This window comes from Microtus ochrogaster, linkage group LG1 (genome assembly GCF_000317375.1).
Source record: "Microtus ochrogaster isolate Prairie Vole_2 linkage group LG1, MicOch1.0, whole genome shotgun sequence".
NCBI lineage: Eukaryota > Metazoa > Chordata > Mammalia > Rodentia > Cricetidae > Microtus > Microtus ochrogaster.
The window spans coordinates 2,490,709-2,506,095 of NC_022027.1; the positions used below are offsets into that span (position 1 = coordinate 2,490,709).

Here is a 15,387-nt window from a genome sequence, read left to right on the forward strand (position 1 = left end):
GGGGGGGGGGGAGAGGAGGAGTTGAAGCCAGAGGAGCAAGAACCGTGGCAAGTCAAAGGGAGGAGGGGCTGGGAGAGTCGGGGCCAGAGGAAGAGGGGGAGGTCACCAGGAGGGGAGTAGCTGGTAGAGGAGGGGTGGGAGTCGCCAGGGGAGGGGGAGGAGCTCCGGCCATGTCCTCCCACCCTGCCTGGGGACTTACTGTGTCGCTCTCCCCGGAGGCGGGCCGCGTGCTATAGTGGAGCGGGGAGTACACCCAGCTCCTCTCGTCGGTGGGCTGTGCAGCGCGTGCAGGAGGGGTGCAGAAGAGCAGGGGGCGAGGAGCAGACAGGCAGAAGGAAGAGACAGAAAGTAAAAGAGGGGGATCCCAACCCTGGGAAGCAGCTGCAACCCCGGTTCCCTTTGTGAGGGGCACCTGCCCCCAACCCTTGGCCCTGGGGAAGCAGCGGTGGCAGCGGAAGCAGTTAGTGAAGCCGGGGTACAGGAAAGACAGCGGGGTGCGGTGCAGGGGTCTCCTCCTCTCCATGTGTACCCCGATCTGTTCCATTGCCCTGGTCCCCTAGCCTGCTCTGGCCAGTCGCCTGGGCACTGAGACAGTACATGGTCCCTACAGTGGGCTCCCACAGGAACCCCAGAGAGCCAGCTTGAGCAGTCACCCTGCACCTGCAGGCTTCCCAGTGGCACAGACTAGGAGGAAGAGATCACAGGCCAGTGGTCCTGTCCCAGGCACAAAAGGGCCTCAGGGCAGCATGGCAGATGGATAAAAATCCTGGGGTGATCTCCCAGAGGCCAGGGCCAAGGCCAGCCCAGCAACCGCGGTCTACTTACTGTCTCTTCTGCAGACTGCAGCTTTGCACCCCACCTAGCCACCCCCGGCTGACTTCCCATCCCCACCTCTGGTGCTGGGGTGACAGGCTGCGCCACATCTGCGCTGTCCCTGCTAGGGCGGTGCTCACTGCTGATGTGGAGGTGACAGCCTTAGCTATGAGGTCCAGACGGCAGCCCAGTCACATGTACTGGGAGGTGACCTAGCAGTAAGTGTGGGGACTGTGGGGACATGGTCTCTCCTCTTGTGAAGTATGCTGCAGAGGGAATGGCAGCAGCGCCAGGATGGGAAGAGGTGTCCACACACAGGACGAGGGTGGCTGGGGTCTTCCAGACCCCCCCTGCTGCAGATGGGCAGCTGCTGCTGTGGGTTCTGATCACAGCGCACATCTGCTCAGGTCGGGGCTTAGCTGACCTCCACTATGGCTGTGATTTCCCACAGTCATTTGAGGAGAGAAGGGGTGTGGGGTGCTGTGTTCCGGGAGCCCATCTCCGCGCGTGACGGTCTGTGGTCACTTACAGCGCCTGTGTGGCTCGGTGTCACGGCCCGCAGTTGGTGACGACGGGGAGAGAAAAGCCAGTATCTCCCGTGGGCGAACTGGCCACACAGTGGGCCGGGCGGGAGGAAGGAAGAGAGGAGAGGGCAGAGGATGAGGCGGGAACCAGGCAGGGGAGACAGGCGGGTGGCCGAGCAGGGCTGGTGGGCACAAGCAACTGAAGCAGACGTGTGGGCAGGGTGGAGGCTGGGGGACCCCATTAAGGCCAGAACCTAATTCAGGTCGCAGTCCTGGGTACCACCAGGTCAAAACCAGCAATGCACACACACCTTAGCCCAGCATGGGTGACCTCAGGCCTGACTGGGGCTCTCTAGGGCCTGGTGGGGGACAGGGTCCTCAATGGCGCAGCGTAGAGACAGTGGGTTAGTTGGGAAGCAGTGAGGGCCTCGGGTGGGTGTGAGGACAACCTCGGGCCCCAGGTGAGATGGCAGGACATTGTGATACGTCAGCTCACCCAGGGGCTACTGAGGCTCTGACCTATTTACGGGTACCATTCTCCCCACGGTGGATGGGTCATGGAGGACCCCAGATCCCTGAGGCCTGGGCTGACCCAGCCTTGTCCATGAGGGGCCAAGTCCCAACTTGCACTGCAGCCATGGGGCCCGTCGCTCCCCGGGTTCCCAGGCCCTACCGCCACACAGAAGCCACGGGGCCTGTTGCTCCCCAGGTCCCCAGGCCCTACCGTCACAAACAGAACTTGCCCCCAGAAGGACGTGGTATTCTCAAGGGTCCCTGGCTTGCAGGAAACACAGGGCCTCAGTTTTTGCTCAGGTCTCCCCAGGGCCAAAAAGGGGCAATGCCCCTGTCACCCACAGCGCCGACACGAGACAGAAGCAGGTGTGACTGTCCACAGGGACCTCGGGGGCCCAAGGGGCTGGGAAGGCTTAGGGGAACTTACAAAATAGATGTCTGTGGAGGGTGCGTCCTCCTCATCTGAGGCCTGGCTGGCGGGCTCGGAGGCCTGGCTGGTGGCATCCACTTCCACAGTGGCTGCAGCCGACGCCCCAGACAGGGAAGCCTCCACTCTGGAGACACAGGGCAGAGGTGGGGTCCTGGGTGTCTCTGTGCACATCACACCCTTCCAGCCTTAGCCGGATTGACCAATTCCCTCCCTCCTTCCAGATTAAGGGACCCTGGGTTGTGTGTGTGTGTGTATGGTCAGGAGAGCGGGTGCCAACCCAAAGCTCTCTGTGCTGTCCAGTTCCACCAAGGCATAAGCAGTGTCATCCTTGAAGAGGGACCCAGGAATGAGAAAAATGCCCCCATCAGATTGTTCTGTATACAAGTCTGTGGGACATTTCCTTCATCTTTTAGTGATTTATATATTTATTTTGAAACAGTCTCTCTTCAGAGCCCAGCTCTCCTGGAACTTGCTCTGTGGACCAGGCTGGCCTTGAACTCAGATCCTCCTGTGTCTAAAGGCATGCCTTACTATGCCCAGCCTATGGGGGTGTTTTCTTGACTGACTGATGTGGGAAGGTCCTGCCCACCGTGAGCCGGGTAACCCTAGCAAGGCTGCGTAAGAAAGCAGGCAGAGCCCTAGGAGGTGCCTCCAGGAGCTCAGTCAGTTCCTGCCCCATTTCCCTCCCGGCGGAGTGTGGAGTGTGGCAGGAGATGAAACCTTCCTCCCCAAGCTGCTTGTGCTCATGGTGTTTATCCCAGCAGCAGAGTCTCGGCCTCCCCAGTATTGGGGTGACAGGTATGCACACCCTTGGATCACTGGACCCGTGTCTAACAGCAGGCCTGGGAAGGCGTCCTCCACGGGGCAACAGTGACAGACACACACATCTTCAGACACGGCAAAGTCATCACCCCTGACCAGGGAAGGCACTCCCTCACCCTGCACCCTGCTCCTGGGGGACCACAATCCCCACGTCACACACTGGCTCCACCTGGACTGTTATCTTCTGTAGGTCCTCCATGTGGGGCTCCTCCTGGGGCCTGCAGAGAAAAGCCCAGCCTCGGTTTCCTCCCCAACCCCAGAGCCGCCTGCAATTCCTGGTCCCTGGGGGTCCTAGTCTGGGGGCTGCGGGAGAGCAGGAGCAGCTTGGATCCTGCTGTGGTCTGTGGGGGTGTCTGCAGCACAAGCAGGTGGCCAAGTGGCCAGCAGCCCACACGCTGGGGAGCTGGGTACTGCTGGGTGTCTGAACCTGAGATGCAGGAGGGTCGGAAGGTTCTGGAAGCCACCAGGCCTGCAGTGTCTGGGGTGAAGCCTGGAGCTCAGTGCCAACGCTGATGCCTTTGAAGGTGGATGGGGACAGGGAGAGGGGGCTCACCGGCCATCCTGGCCCGAAGACTGTGTGCGCCGCCTGTGGGGAAGGAAGAGAGTGACTGGGACCCACGTCAGAGCTGCAGAGACCAGGCAGCCTTTCCGCAAGCTCCACCCACCTGTACCGGGGCTGCTCTGACGTCTCAGAAGGAGAACGCTCTGGGATGGAGAGGGAAGTGGACGACAGGGTGGTGGCGATGGAGGCTGTGGTGGCTTCTTCAAAGGATGGTGGGGTGCAGGGCAGGAGGTCGGGCCGGCCTGGGGGGAGCAAGTCCAAGTGATTGGGGTGCCGTCCCCCTCCCACTTGCTCAGCCTCAGGGGCTGGCCTTCTTCCTGCTCCTGCCTTTCGGATTCTCCATCCTAGCCCTGTCGGAAGCCCCTAGCCAAGACCACGTGATGCCTGCAAGTGCTCAGCACTGCTCCTCTGCCTCTCGCTACCCCCCAGGCCACCCCGGGCCTTTGCACGTCTGTATTGCATTCCCGGGTTCCTTGATGCCCAGAGCATAGGCTGACAAGTCACCTTCGTCTTCCAGTGTGGGGTAGCTGCGGGCCCCCCGCAGGTCATACTGCGCTTCTTCTCTCTCACTGGGGATCTGGCTAGCTGAGAAAGCTGCCGTGGGTCCCAGGGGTTTGACCGCCAGCAGGGCACCACGCCCTTTCTTGGATGGAGAGGACTTCAGGGCTGCAGGGCGAAAAGGGCAGGAGTTGGGTGCTGGGGTGGCCTTGGACTCCATGGCTTCCTGGAGGTGACTCTTCCCCTCACTGCTTGCCCCTCTGGATGACCCTGCCTCATCAGGGCCCCTCAGACATCTTGTGCTGGGCTGTGATCTGGGGAAGTGCTGCCTCTCTGGGCCCAGTGGCCAGGAGCTCACTGGCTGACCTGCACCGTCCCCAGCCCCAGCCAGGGACCCTCCCACAGGCCAGGCTCACATGAACTCTTCCGGAAGACTGTGCTGCTCATGAACTTGAAGAAGCGCTCGGCATAGAAGCTGGGCCGGTGGACGGAGACAGTGTCCTGGGGGATGGGAGTGGAGTCACTGGAGGACACAACCCAGCCTTCTGCCTCAGCCCCTGAGTGTCACCATGGCACTGCACCCCAACCTTAGCTCGCACTCTGGAAGCTTCCACTTGCCCCTATCTAGTGACCCCTCGCAGAGTTCCTCTCTCGGAGCCCGGATTCTAGGATTCTATGGGCAGCCTTGAACAAATGAGTAAGAATTCCTGAGGCAGGGCTGTGGCAATGAGGCTCCAGGAGCTTGTTACGTAAAGAAACCCTTCCCAGCACTCCTGTGGAGAGCAGGCCGGAGGCCAGCTCTGAGCTGTGGAGTCCTGTATGCCCCCTGCCGTCTTGGCCTGGCCTCCCTGGGTGCAGTGACTGAGTGACCAGACGAATGTGGATGGCACTCACCCCATCGTGCACGAGGGCCTTCCAGGTGTGTTCTAACTTCTTGATGAACCTGGGGACAAACAGAAGACTTAGGTCAGCCTGATGCCTGAGGCAGGGCTGGGAGTGACCTGGCCTGGCTGAGCTGACAGGGCTGGGTCCTGAGGAGGGCAGCCTGAAGGTTATAGGTTGAGCAGGCTGAGGTCAAGGGAGGGAGGGCTAATGGGCGTGGGGGGCGAGGTAGGTGTGGCTACTCTTCCGGGCGTGGCCTTTACCTGTAGGACTGTAGGATGTCAATGATTCCGATGTGCAGTAACAGCCTTTCCCCGCGCCCGTTCACAGCCGGAATCCCACCCATCCTGCAGAGAGGCTCAGGATCAGCCAAACATGGAAGACCTGGCCCACAAATCTGGGACTTCCTTCCTGAGGGCCCCGGGGCCCAGGCTGAGCAGACACAGCACACCTCCATGCGCGCAAGCACACTGCACCCAGGGCACAGCCGCTGCCTTGCACATCCTAAGCTGCTAATCACACCACACTGGCCACCATGCGGCCCCGTCCAGTTACTGATACCCCTTGATGCCACAGCAGCCCAAAGTCCCACAGCTGGAGATGAAGCCCCACCAGTCGGCTCACCTGGTCCCCGCGGGGCCCCACGTAGACCCTACAAAAGCCGAGACGTTCTCAGGGGGGCGGCCTCGCAGGGCCTTTGCTCACCCTTCTCCCTCTACAGGTGACAGAGCCGCAGCCAACAGTCCTCATGCCAAGTCAGCATCACTGGGCCTCATCCCCAAGGCTGTGACTGGCAGCTCTCACCACACTAGAGACTTTGGACCCATAGTTGGGAACCTGAGGGGCGAGGCACCCTCCCTTTCAGGGCCCTGGGGTGGTAGATGAGAAGACAGGGACCTGAAGGTCTCCCGCTGGGTCACTACACAAAGGCCACTGTCCCTCTTTAGACAGAGTCTCACTATGCAGTCTTGGCTGGCCTGGATCTCTTAGATTCCCTGCCCAGCTCCACTGCCCCCTGGAGCCAGGGCCTGTAACTGCATACACAGCCCGTCCGCTGTGGAGATTGCAGGCTGCATGGGTGTGCACAAGATACAGCCCCCACGAGAAAGGTGGATGGGGCCAGCTCTGGGTGTCCCCACGAGAAAGGTGGACAGGGCCAGCTCTGGGCGCCCCGGGACCCACTTACGTGTCATCTGTCTCGATGGCCTCCCCACGGGCTGCGCCACCCTGGATGGACTCCATGGCTGTGGAGTACAGGGCCTTCTGTGCCACTGGCCGCTTCTCATCTGCTGTGCTCCGGGCACCTTCGGCCTGGCGCTCCCGCTCCTGCTGGTCGATGTTGTGCACACCCAGCAGGAGGCTATAGTCCATGATCTTGAAGCTCTCTAGCACCTGGCGCCGGGGGGACATGGGTCAGGGGACGGGTGGCCCAGTTGCCAACTCAAACCCAGCGCAGACCCGCAGCACACTGGGCACAGGAGGGGCCAGGTCTGCCACTCTCAGACCTAGGGCTCAGTGCCCCTGGGGGGGGGGGGCTCCCAGGACTGGAAGCCAGGCTCCTGGTCTGGTTCCTTCTGGGAGTCTGTGAGCTATGGGCAGTGAGAAGACACAGTGCTGACAGCCAGGGGGCCCTTCTAGTCTCTCAAGGACAGGAATTTAGAAACTCCATGCAGGCCTTGTTCAGCACGCGCCTTTAGTCAGAGCAAACGTGAGACAGAGGCAGGGGGATCTCTGTGAGTTTTACATCCAGCTTTGTCTACAGAGCGAGTTTCGGAACAGCCTGGACTACAGAGCGAGAACCTGTCTCAAAAAAACCCCACGCTGGGCGGTGGTACTGCAGGCCTTTAGTCCCAGCACTCAGGAAGCAGAGGCAGGTGAATCTCTAAGTTCGAGACCAGCCTGGTCTACAGCGCGAGTTCTAGGACAGGCTCCAAAGCTACAGAGAAACCCTGTCTCGAAAAAAACAAAACAAAAGAAAATTGTTTTGCCTTATTTTTCAGAAAAGGGTTCATGTAGTCCATGCTGGACTCAAACTCACTATGCAGCTCAGGCTGACCCACCTGGTTTCTGCGGCAGTGGGATGGACCAGGGCGTCAGCATGCTGGGCAGAGGCCCTGCCCACTGAACCCTGCTACGCTCTTGTCTCTTGGTGTGTGACGTTGGGGAAGGAGGCCCCAGTGCTAGCTAAGTGCCAACCACTGAGCTAATCTCAGCCCTGCCTTCATTTTTAAAAGAGGCTCTAGTTAACCTACCCAGGCATTTATTAATTCCCCAGCCTGAGTGATCGATCCTCCTGCCTCAGGCTGTTGTCCGTGCAAGGACAACAGGAGTCACCAGAGAAAACTGGTTCCACTCTTGAGCCTAGCAGGGCAGCTCAGGGTGAGGGGGCCGTGTTTACCAGGCAGTCACGCTGCAGGGTCTTAACCAGGGCACCAAAGGTGTCAGCGTCCAGCAGCAGCCCCTCGGGCATGTCCTGCATGAAGTCCAGGTCCTTGTAAGTGGGCAGGCTCTTCTCCTTTTCCTTCTTGCTCGCCCTGCGCTTGTAAGTGGAGCCCTTGAGGTCAAATTTGAGGTGCATCTTGACGACCCGGGGCAGCACATTGTTCATGACCACCACACGGATGTTCTTGCCACCCGACTGCACGCAGTACAGTCCGTAGAACTTGGGCAGCAACGTGCGCGGGTTCTGGTTGAGGTTCTGCAGGACAAGGCGACAAGGAGCTAGCAAATGGCCGTGGACCCCACGGTCAGATCTCAGAAGAGTGGGGGGCACATGCCATGATTTCCCAACCATCCGCCCCAATCACACCCCCACTCCTCTCTTCTAATGTTTCTGGTTTGTTTTTTGGTTTTTTTGGGGGGGGTTTCAAGACAGGGTTTCACCAGGTGGTGCCACACGCCTTTCATCCCAGCACTCTGGAGGCAGAAGCAGGTGGATCTCTGTGAGTTCGAAACCAGCCTGGTCTACAGAGTGAGTTCTAGGACAGGCTCCAAAGCTACAGAGAAACTCTGTCTCAAAAAAAAAAAAAAGAAAAGAAAAGAAAAGAAAAGAAAAGAAAAGAAAAGAAAAGAAAAAAAGGTAAAAGATAAAAGAAAAAGAAAAAAAAATACAAGACAGGGTTTCTCTGTGTAGCCCAGGCTGACCCCAAACTCATAGCAATCCTCTTGCTTCTGCCTCCCGAGTGCTGGGATTAAAGATGTCCACCACCAACCAACCAGCTCTCATCTAGTTCTAATTTTTATATTTTTGTGCATGTGTATATATGCATGCTGTATATGTATATGTGTATATATGCATGCTGTATATGTATATGTGCATGTGTAATACGCATGCTGTATATGTATGTGTGCATGTGTATATATGCATGCTGTATATGCATATGTGCATGTGTATGTATACATGCATGCTGTGTATGTCTGGTGTCCACAGAGGCCAGAAGGGGGCATCAGATGCCTTGGACCTGGGGTACAGACAGCTGTGAGAGCCAGCCATGTGTTTGAGAATTCAGACTGCTTCTCTGAAGAGCAGCCAGTGCTCTTAACCACTCCAGTCCCCATTATCTTTGTTTGTTTATTTATTTTTGGTTTTTGTTTTTTTGAGACAAGGTTTCTCTGTAGCTTTGGAGCCTGTCCTAGAACATGCTCTGTAGACCTCGAACATGCTCTGGCTGGCCTCGAAGTCACAGATTCACCTGTCTCTGCCTCCTGAGTGCTGGGATTAAAGATGTGGGCACCACCCAGCATTTGTTTATCTCTTTAAGAAAGGTCTCACTGTGTGGCCCTGGCCAGCCTGGACTCACTCGTACACTAGTCTGACATTTAGCTAAGAGATCCTGAGAGCTGGGACTGGAGGTGTGGGTGCCACATGCACACATTTTACTTTGAGACAGGTCCTCACCCGGCACTCGTCCTGCTTCAGCCCTGACTCCAGTTTGTGTACCCTCTCCTTGCCATTTCTGTCTGTGCACACATGCATCTGACCGCATGCCACAGCACACATGTGGAGGTCAGAAACCACTTCTTTCCTTACACTGTGTTTTCCTGCATGCCGCTCAGTGTGGCAAGTGGGGACGGGGCCTCTCCCTTGAGCTGCCCTCAGCCCCTGCTGCTCTGGTCTCTTTCAAGGTCAGAATTCCCAACCGTCCCATCACAGACACACATTGGCAGGCTCAAGCTCGGGACATCTGGGGTACCATCCTGGGTACCATCCAGTCTAAGAATGACGCTCCAGAACTGAGTCGCACTCCATGTTCGGCTACCCAAGGTGGTCATAGTCAGGCCCCTGCCCTGGGCTGAGAATCTGGTGCACTCTGACTCAGTCCTGCCTGAGTTCCCGGATGAGTGGAGCAGTGGGGAGCCAAACACTGCCAGTGGCCTTTTACGACGGGGTCTTCTCCTTTGTGCCCATGAATCATACCTCCCCTGGCTTGGGGCCTACAGTCAGTTCTGGAAGGTGCCGCCCCGCCCACGCGCACGCACCATGTAGTAGCCAGGCAGCAGCTTCTGCAGGAACTCAGCCTCCTTGTGCATGACAGTCTTGATGATAAACTCGTCGTCGCTGGTGACGTAGAAGACGGAGCCGCTGGCACCGGGGTTGGAGAGTTCGATGAGTGGCTCATTGCACAGCGAGTACTGGGGGCAGAGGTGGGAGGCATGAGCAGCTGAGGGCTGTCACCTTGGTGGGCCACACGGTGTGTGATGGGTCTGGGCCTGTTCCCGTTGGCACCTCGCTCCCTCCTACCTATTCACCACCTGGAACCTCAACGTGACAGCCACCTGTCTGTCCTTCCTCCACCCACTGCTGTGAGCCACCGATGTCCCCAGAGGCAGGGACACTCACACCTGGCTGTATTACTCTCCCACACTGCTGGCCCCTGAGTGTCACGGTGACTGAGTGGTCAGGACCCTGGGAACCCAGGTGCCCGTCCTGTGTCTGTCCACTGTAAACCAGGCCGGGCTTACTTCCCACAGGGTCCCTCAACCAAGGCTTCTCAGGGCAATGAAGCCCAGCCGCTCTCTATAGATGACTCCGCAGCCTACTGGAGACTGTGCCCAGTTCAACAGGAGCCAGCAAACAAGGATTGTGAAAAGGACCAGGGATGCACAGCCTTGAGGAGGCCCATGGGTGGCAGACCCCATGGCTGAAGACTTGATCCCCAGTATGCTCATGGGTGGTGGTGGAGCCTAGGAGGTACATCCTTAAAGGGGCCATGGGTACCCAGAGGAGCCATACACTCCAGGCCCTGGGAGGTGGCACGCAGCTGCTGTTCTCAGCACCAGCCCAGGGCCAGTTTGTTACTTGGCGATGCTGACTGATACACTTACCAAATAATCGTCTGGCCGGATGCCAAAGAGTTCCCGGAAGTAACGGAAGGCAACAGGTGCATAGGTCTTGAAGCGGAAATCCTGGAAGTGGTGGGCAGGGGTGAGGTTGCTCCCTTCGCTGCGGAGGAGGACGCAGGGGGATGGCTGTGAGGGATGGTGGCTTTCTGCAGTGCCTCTCCCCATTAGTGCCACATGTGCACATGGAGGTCAGAGGTCAGCCCCCTTTACCTTATTTTCTGAGACACTGAGCCCAGAGGTCACTGATTTGGCAGTGAAATCTCCGCCTCCCCTGAGCTAAATTATAGACATGTACCAGGACTGGCTGGAGTGGTTTTGCGGCACCAGAGGCCAGAGAGGCTTGCCTACATGGTGGCCGTGTGACCTGCAGCCCCTCCCTGTCTCACTGGAGCCCATGACAGTTCCCAGGGCAGGGATGGTCAGAACAAGACAGCTAGCTATAGTCATGTGACTGATTCTGGCCAATGAGATGCAAGCAGAGCAGAGGTCACATGCATGTCCTTCTTGCCCGAGAGGGTGGCTGTGAGGCAGGAGCCAGGCAGCATGGCGGCAGTGGGCATACCTGGGGAAGAAGATGCTCTCCACCACGTAGAAGTCCTGCATGAGCACATCCCGCTCCGGCTTAGAGCTGAGGTTGCCCACTGTGTACCCGATCCCCAGCTGGATGGCACCCTTTAGGGTGGACGAGGTGGTCTGAGGGGAGAGTTGGTGGCATCAGAACCCTGAGGACTCTCTGTGCTCTGCAGCGAGATCCCGGCATCCATCCAGTCAACAGCCACCCTTTATGGCAAGGCCCCTAGAGGCCATACCACACAGAACAAAGGGCGCCATGACAGGAAGTGGATCCTTGGGACAGCTGCTTCTCATGGGCTGGGTGGGGTTTTCTTTGGGGTAAGGCAACACTCTAAACCTGGCAGCAGGGACAGCGCCGCATCTCTGGCAAACTCAAAGGAACTGACGTCTCACCGAACTGTGTGTAGCAACTGCTATGGTGGGGAGGCCACAGCGCCTGACCTGCAGGGCCTGCGGGTCAGCCATGGTCCCTACCTCCCTGGCCACCCATGCCGGCCCCCAGCCACCTTCTTATATGTGGTCTCTCCAGATGCATCCACACCTCGATGACCCAGCTTCTTCCCATGGCCAGGGCCTGGCTGCCCCGTCACCGAGGGGGCCTGGGGAACAGGGAGCAAAAGCAGGTTGGGAAGGTTGCCAGAAGGTCTAGGAAGCTCAGAAAAGGGCTTGAGAGGCAGAAGTCGCTGGTGCTGTGGGCTGAGGGGACAGAGGCTGCAGTTCTCTGTATCTGACACCAGGGAGCGGACTGCTCCCAGACACTCAGATGGCCACACACCCCATCAACAGACACCGAAGCCTGGGGTCCACCCCCCATTGATTGATCTGTGGCTCTGGGTGTCCCTGAGACCCTCCCTTATGAGGACTTGGGGAAAAACGGTCCCCAGCTAGGGGGACAAGGTCTTCCAATTCCTCACCATCAATTCAGGACTCAGGCCTGGAGGCAGGTGGTGCCCTAGACACCAGGCTCAGGCAGCCAAAGCCTCTCTCCCACCACTCTCTCCCTGACAGCACACTGGACAGTATCTGTGTCCAGTCTGAGGACACAGCAGCTGCTCAGGCCTTTCCTCCTTGGAGAGAAGGACAGGTGGACTCACCTCTGCAAGGACAGCCTTCTTCTGGGTCCCACCTGGAGAGGGAGAGCACAGTTAGAACTTGTCTTCCATGTTTACCTCAGCGCCCAAGCGGAGGCCAGGGTCCAGGCTGGCGTCAATTGCTTCCTCAATTGCTCTCCACCTTGGATTTTTGTTCTGAGACAGGGTTTCTCTGTGTAGCCCTGGCTGTCCTGTAACTCACTCTGTAGACCAGGCTGGTCTTGAACTCACAGAGATCGGCTTGCTTTTTGCCTCCTGAGAGCTGGGATTAAAGGCGCACCATGGCCGCACTGTGGCTCTTGAGACGGGGTCTATCACTGAGCCGCAGCCCCCACTGTCTCCATCTCCCAGGGCTGGTCGCAGGTGTGCTGCAGCACCCAGCTTCTCACCTGGGTGCCGGGGGTCCAAATGTGGTCCCTCAGCTTGGACAACCACCAAGCTGGCCCTGGTGGGTACACAAGGGATGTATATGTCCGTGCCCGAGGGTGACTTCCTCCCCACCCCAGGCTCACTGGGGTCCCTGGATCCAGACAGAGACAAGGACCAGGTGACTGCCCACGTGGGTTTCACACCCAGGACTGTGTGGACTGCAGTGCTGGTGACACAGGGGCTGGAGACTCGGAGGCTGTGGGATCTCAGAGTGAGTGGAGGTCACAGGGTCATGGAACTCACAGGAGGCCCTAGAAGCTGACCTGGTGCTTGCCCTGGCCTCTCTGCAGCAGAAAAGTCTGTGGTTTTGTGCCCCAGGAGCCTCGGGGAGTCAAGTGCTCACAGCAAGGAGCTGCTGGGTACAAGGAGGCGTGAATGGAGTCAATCGGTGATGACAGGGGTGGGGTGGGCAGGTGCCTCTGTGGGAGGTGGACTTGGATGGGGGTGATTCCTAGAACCCAGCGTTACTGTGGGGTCCTGGGGAAGGAAGGAACTGTAAAAACAAGGGTACAGGCTCCATGTGCTCCAGGTGGACCTGGGACCCCTGATCCCAACCGTGACTGGGACTGGGGACTCTGGGCAGCTGTACATGGGTGACAATGGTAGCCATCCGACGGCTGAGCACCTGGAGCCAGCAAAGGTTCTAGAACAGCATTTGCCTTGATAGTGGAGCAATCTGTGGATGCATCTGGGGCCCAGAGAGGAGGGAGGAGAGGTGGGGCCGAAGGACTGGGGGGAGGATTAAGGCAGAATGTTCTAGGGCTTATAGGAGGCCCCTGGGGTTGAAAGCAAGAACTTAGCAGCCCCCAGGGCTGCAGGTGACATTCTGAGGCCCTGAGTCCCTCTCTGACCTCAATGGGCTCCTGCCTCGGTTTCCCTTCCTGCCTGAAACATGGTAGCCAAGTAGACCCTGTGACATGGTCTGGAGGGGTAGAGCATCACTCGCGGCCCTGACTCAGCGCAGACAACCTCTCCTCCCAGCCAATTATCTTCTGAGTGAGCAGCCCCGTTTTCCAGGAAATTATGTTTAAAAATAGTCAGGGAGGAGGGGAGGTGGGGTACCAGCTGGCTAAGGGTATGGTGCATGAGCCCTGGTCAGCCCACGTCTGCCAGCAGCACCCAGGCAGGTGGAGCCACACAATGACCCCTCTCCCTTCAGGCCAGGGTCTGCTTTCCCAAGGCTGTGTGACCTGGGTAAGTCTACAAACTCTCTGGGGAGGTTGGGAGCTGTCACCACCCTTCACAACCACAAAAGCACGCTGCCTGCCTGCCTGGGAATACCACCCGGCCACACCCGCTACTCCATCAGCCTCTATCTCTGCAGACACTCCTCACCGGCCACCCTCTGCCTCACTAATGCCGCCCTGCTCTGAAGCCTCCATCTGTGTCCTCCTGCCTCAGCGCTCTTCCAGTCACCACTTGCTGACTGACGGCCAGACGGACGCCACACACTGTGGGCCCTGAAACTGAGGCAGGGAACAGGTAAACCCCAACGACACCAACAGGGAAGAAACACAGAGAGGCCTGCGGCACAGGAAGGAAGGGACTGTGCTAAACTGACAGGAAACAGAAACTGCGGCCAGGGAGATCCCAGATCCTCGCCGGCCTGGGGCAGGAGAAGAGGAAGCATGGATGTGGGAGGGGGTCCCAGCAAGTGCTTCCTGTCCACAAGTTTTCCTGTTCCATCTTGCCAGGGCTTTTGCACGGCTGTGTCCCCTGAAGCTCCCTCTGCCAGATTCCTGCAAGGCCTGCCCCACGGGCACCCTGGACAACCCTCGTGTGCAACTGCTAAGGGCCTGGTGGCTGGGATGCCCACGCACACAGGCCTGCTCTAGCCCTGGGCAGAGCCATATCAGAGAGAGGGTCTTTGAAAAGCTGGCATGTGGTCCTGGAGGTCCTGGCAGCTCGGCTACCCAGGCACCACACACAAGAGTCGGCTTACAGCTTCTCCCGCTAACCGTGACCACAGGTGAGACCCACGGAAGAGCAGCAACCCTGGCTGAAGGCACAAGCGAGGTGCAGAGTCCCTGCATCCGGGCTGTGTTCTGCTGCCCAGCGTGACTCCCCGCATGGCAGTGTATCCTGTCATCCTGCTCATCTGCACACTAGAGGCCACACAGCCAAGCACAGGAATGAGCCCTGACACCGAGGACACAGGCTCAGAGAAAACCAGACACGAAAGTCACAGTGCAGTCTGTGTCTGTGGGCTGGGGCCTGCCTGAGGGACAGAGAGATGCTCTGGGAAATGTAGCTATACTGGCTGCACAACCAGTGACCCCGGACATTTCGCAGGTGGACACCGTTAAGTAAGTGATGCCTGCAGTCCACCAATGAGAGCTCAAGAAGCCCCAATCCAAGCACAGAACCATGGCTGTGAGCACACCACCATGCCCGGCCTCAGAGGACCTGCAGACTCCAGCTGCCAGAGCTCAGGCCTGGTCTCCGAGTGGCCAGGGTCACAGAGAGCCACCACCTTCCCTCAGCAGTTGCACACCTCGCCCCCACAACCCACCGCTGCAGTGTGTGAGGGGACAGGCCAGTGGCTCTCTGCAGGGCTGAGAGAGAAAGCTCGGTTCCTGAGAAACAGATGCGGAACACATATGAGCCCAGCCGTGCGCCTGGTCTGTACAAGGCTGAGCCACCCTGTGCGCACCTGGTGCACTGGAGGGTTCAATGGTCTCTTTTCATGACAGCTGTTTTAAGGACTTCACAGATGTCAGAGCTACCCAGTCCCATACGAAGAACTGCCTGATCCAGCACCGATACCAGAAAAAGTCTACCGAGAGAGGGGCTAGGAACCATGCAGGTCAAAGAGACACCGCAGGGCACCCACGAGCCAGAACTGCAGAAATAGAAAATAAGGAAAGAGATGGAGGAGGAGGAGGAGGAGGAGGAAGGAGGAGGAGG

The 15,387-nt window shown here is 58.4% G+C and overlaps 1 protein-coding gene across 4 annotated transcripts in view; it reads right to left on the bottom strand.

The window, feature by feature from the left end:
- Pip5k1c (phosphatidylinositol-4-phosphate 5-kinase type 1 gamma) overlaps positions 1-15,387 on the bottom strand; it is a 25,249-nt gene that overhangs the window by 2,389 nt on the left and 7,473 nt on the right. The window contains exons 2-18 of one of the 4 annotated variants that reach the window (XM_013350697.2): positions 12,055-12,086; positions 11,467-11,559; positions 10,950-11,080; positions 10,370-10,487; positions 9,524-9,676; positions 7,443-7,742; positions 6,231-6,436; positions 5,308-5,391; positions 5,057-5,105; positions 4,579-4,663; positions 4,169-4,330; positions 3,768-3,906; positions 3,656-3,688; positions 3,219-3,320; positions 2,278-2,404; positions 1,343-1,420; positions 200-274 (exon numbers count right to left, since the gene is read on the bottom strand). In XM_013350697.2, the coding sequence (XP_013206151.1) occupies positions 200-274; positions 1,343-1,420; positions 2,278-2,404; positions 3,219-3,320; positions 3,656-3,688; positions 3,768-3,906; positions 4,169-4,330; positions 4,579-4,663; positions 5,057-5,105; positions 5,308-5,391; positions 6,231-6,436; positions 7,443-7,742; positions 9,524-9,676; positions 10,370-10,487; positions 10,950-11,080; positions 11,467-11,559; positions 12,055-12,086 (1,967 nt within the window). The remainder of the gene's footprint in view (positions 1-199; positions 275-1,342; positions 1,421-2,277; positions 2,405-3,218; positions 3,321-3,655; positions 3,689-3,767; positions 3,907-4,168; positions 4,331-4,578; positions 4,664-5,056; positions 5,106-5,307; positions 5,392-6,230; positions 6,437-7,442; positions 7,743-9,523; positions 9,677-10,369; positions 10,488-10,949; positions 11,081-11,466; positions 11,560-12,054; positions 12,087-15,387) is intronic. The other 3 variants (XM_013350698.2, XM_005358993.2, XM_005358994.2) reach the window with 3 other exon arrangements.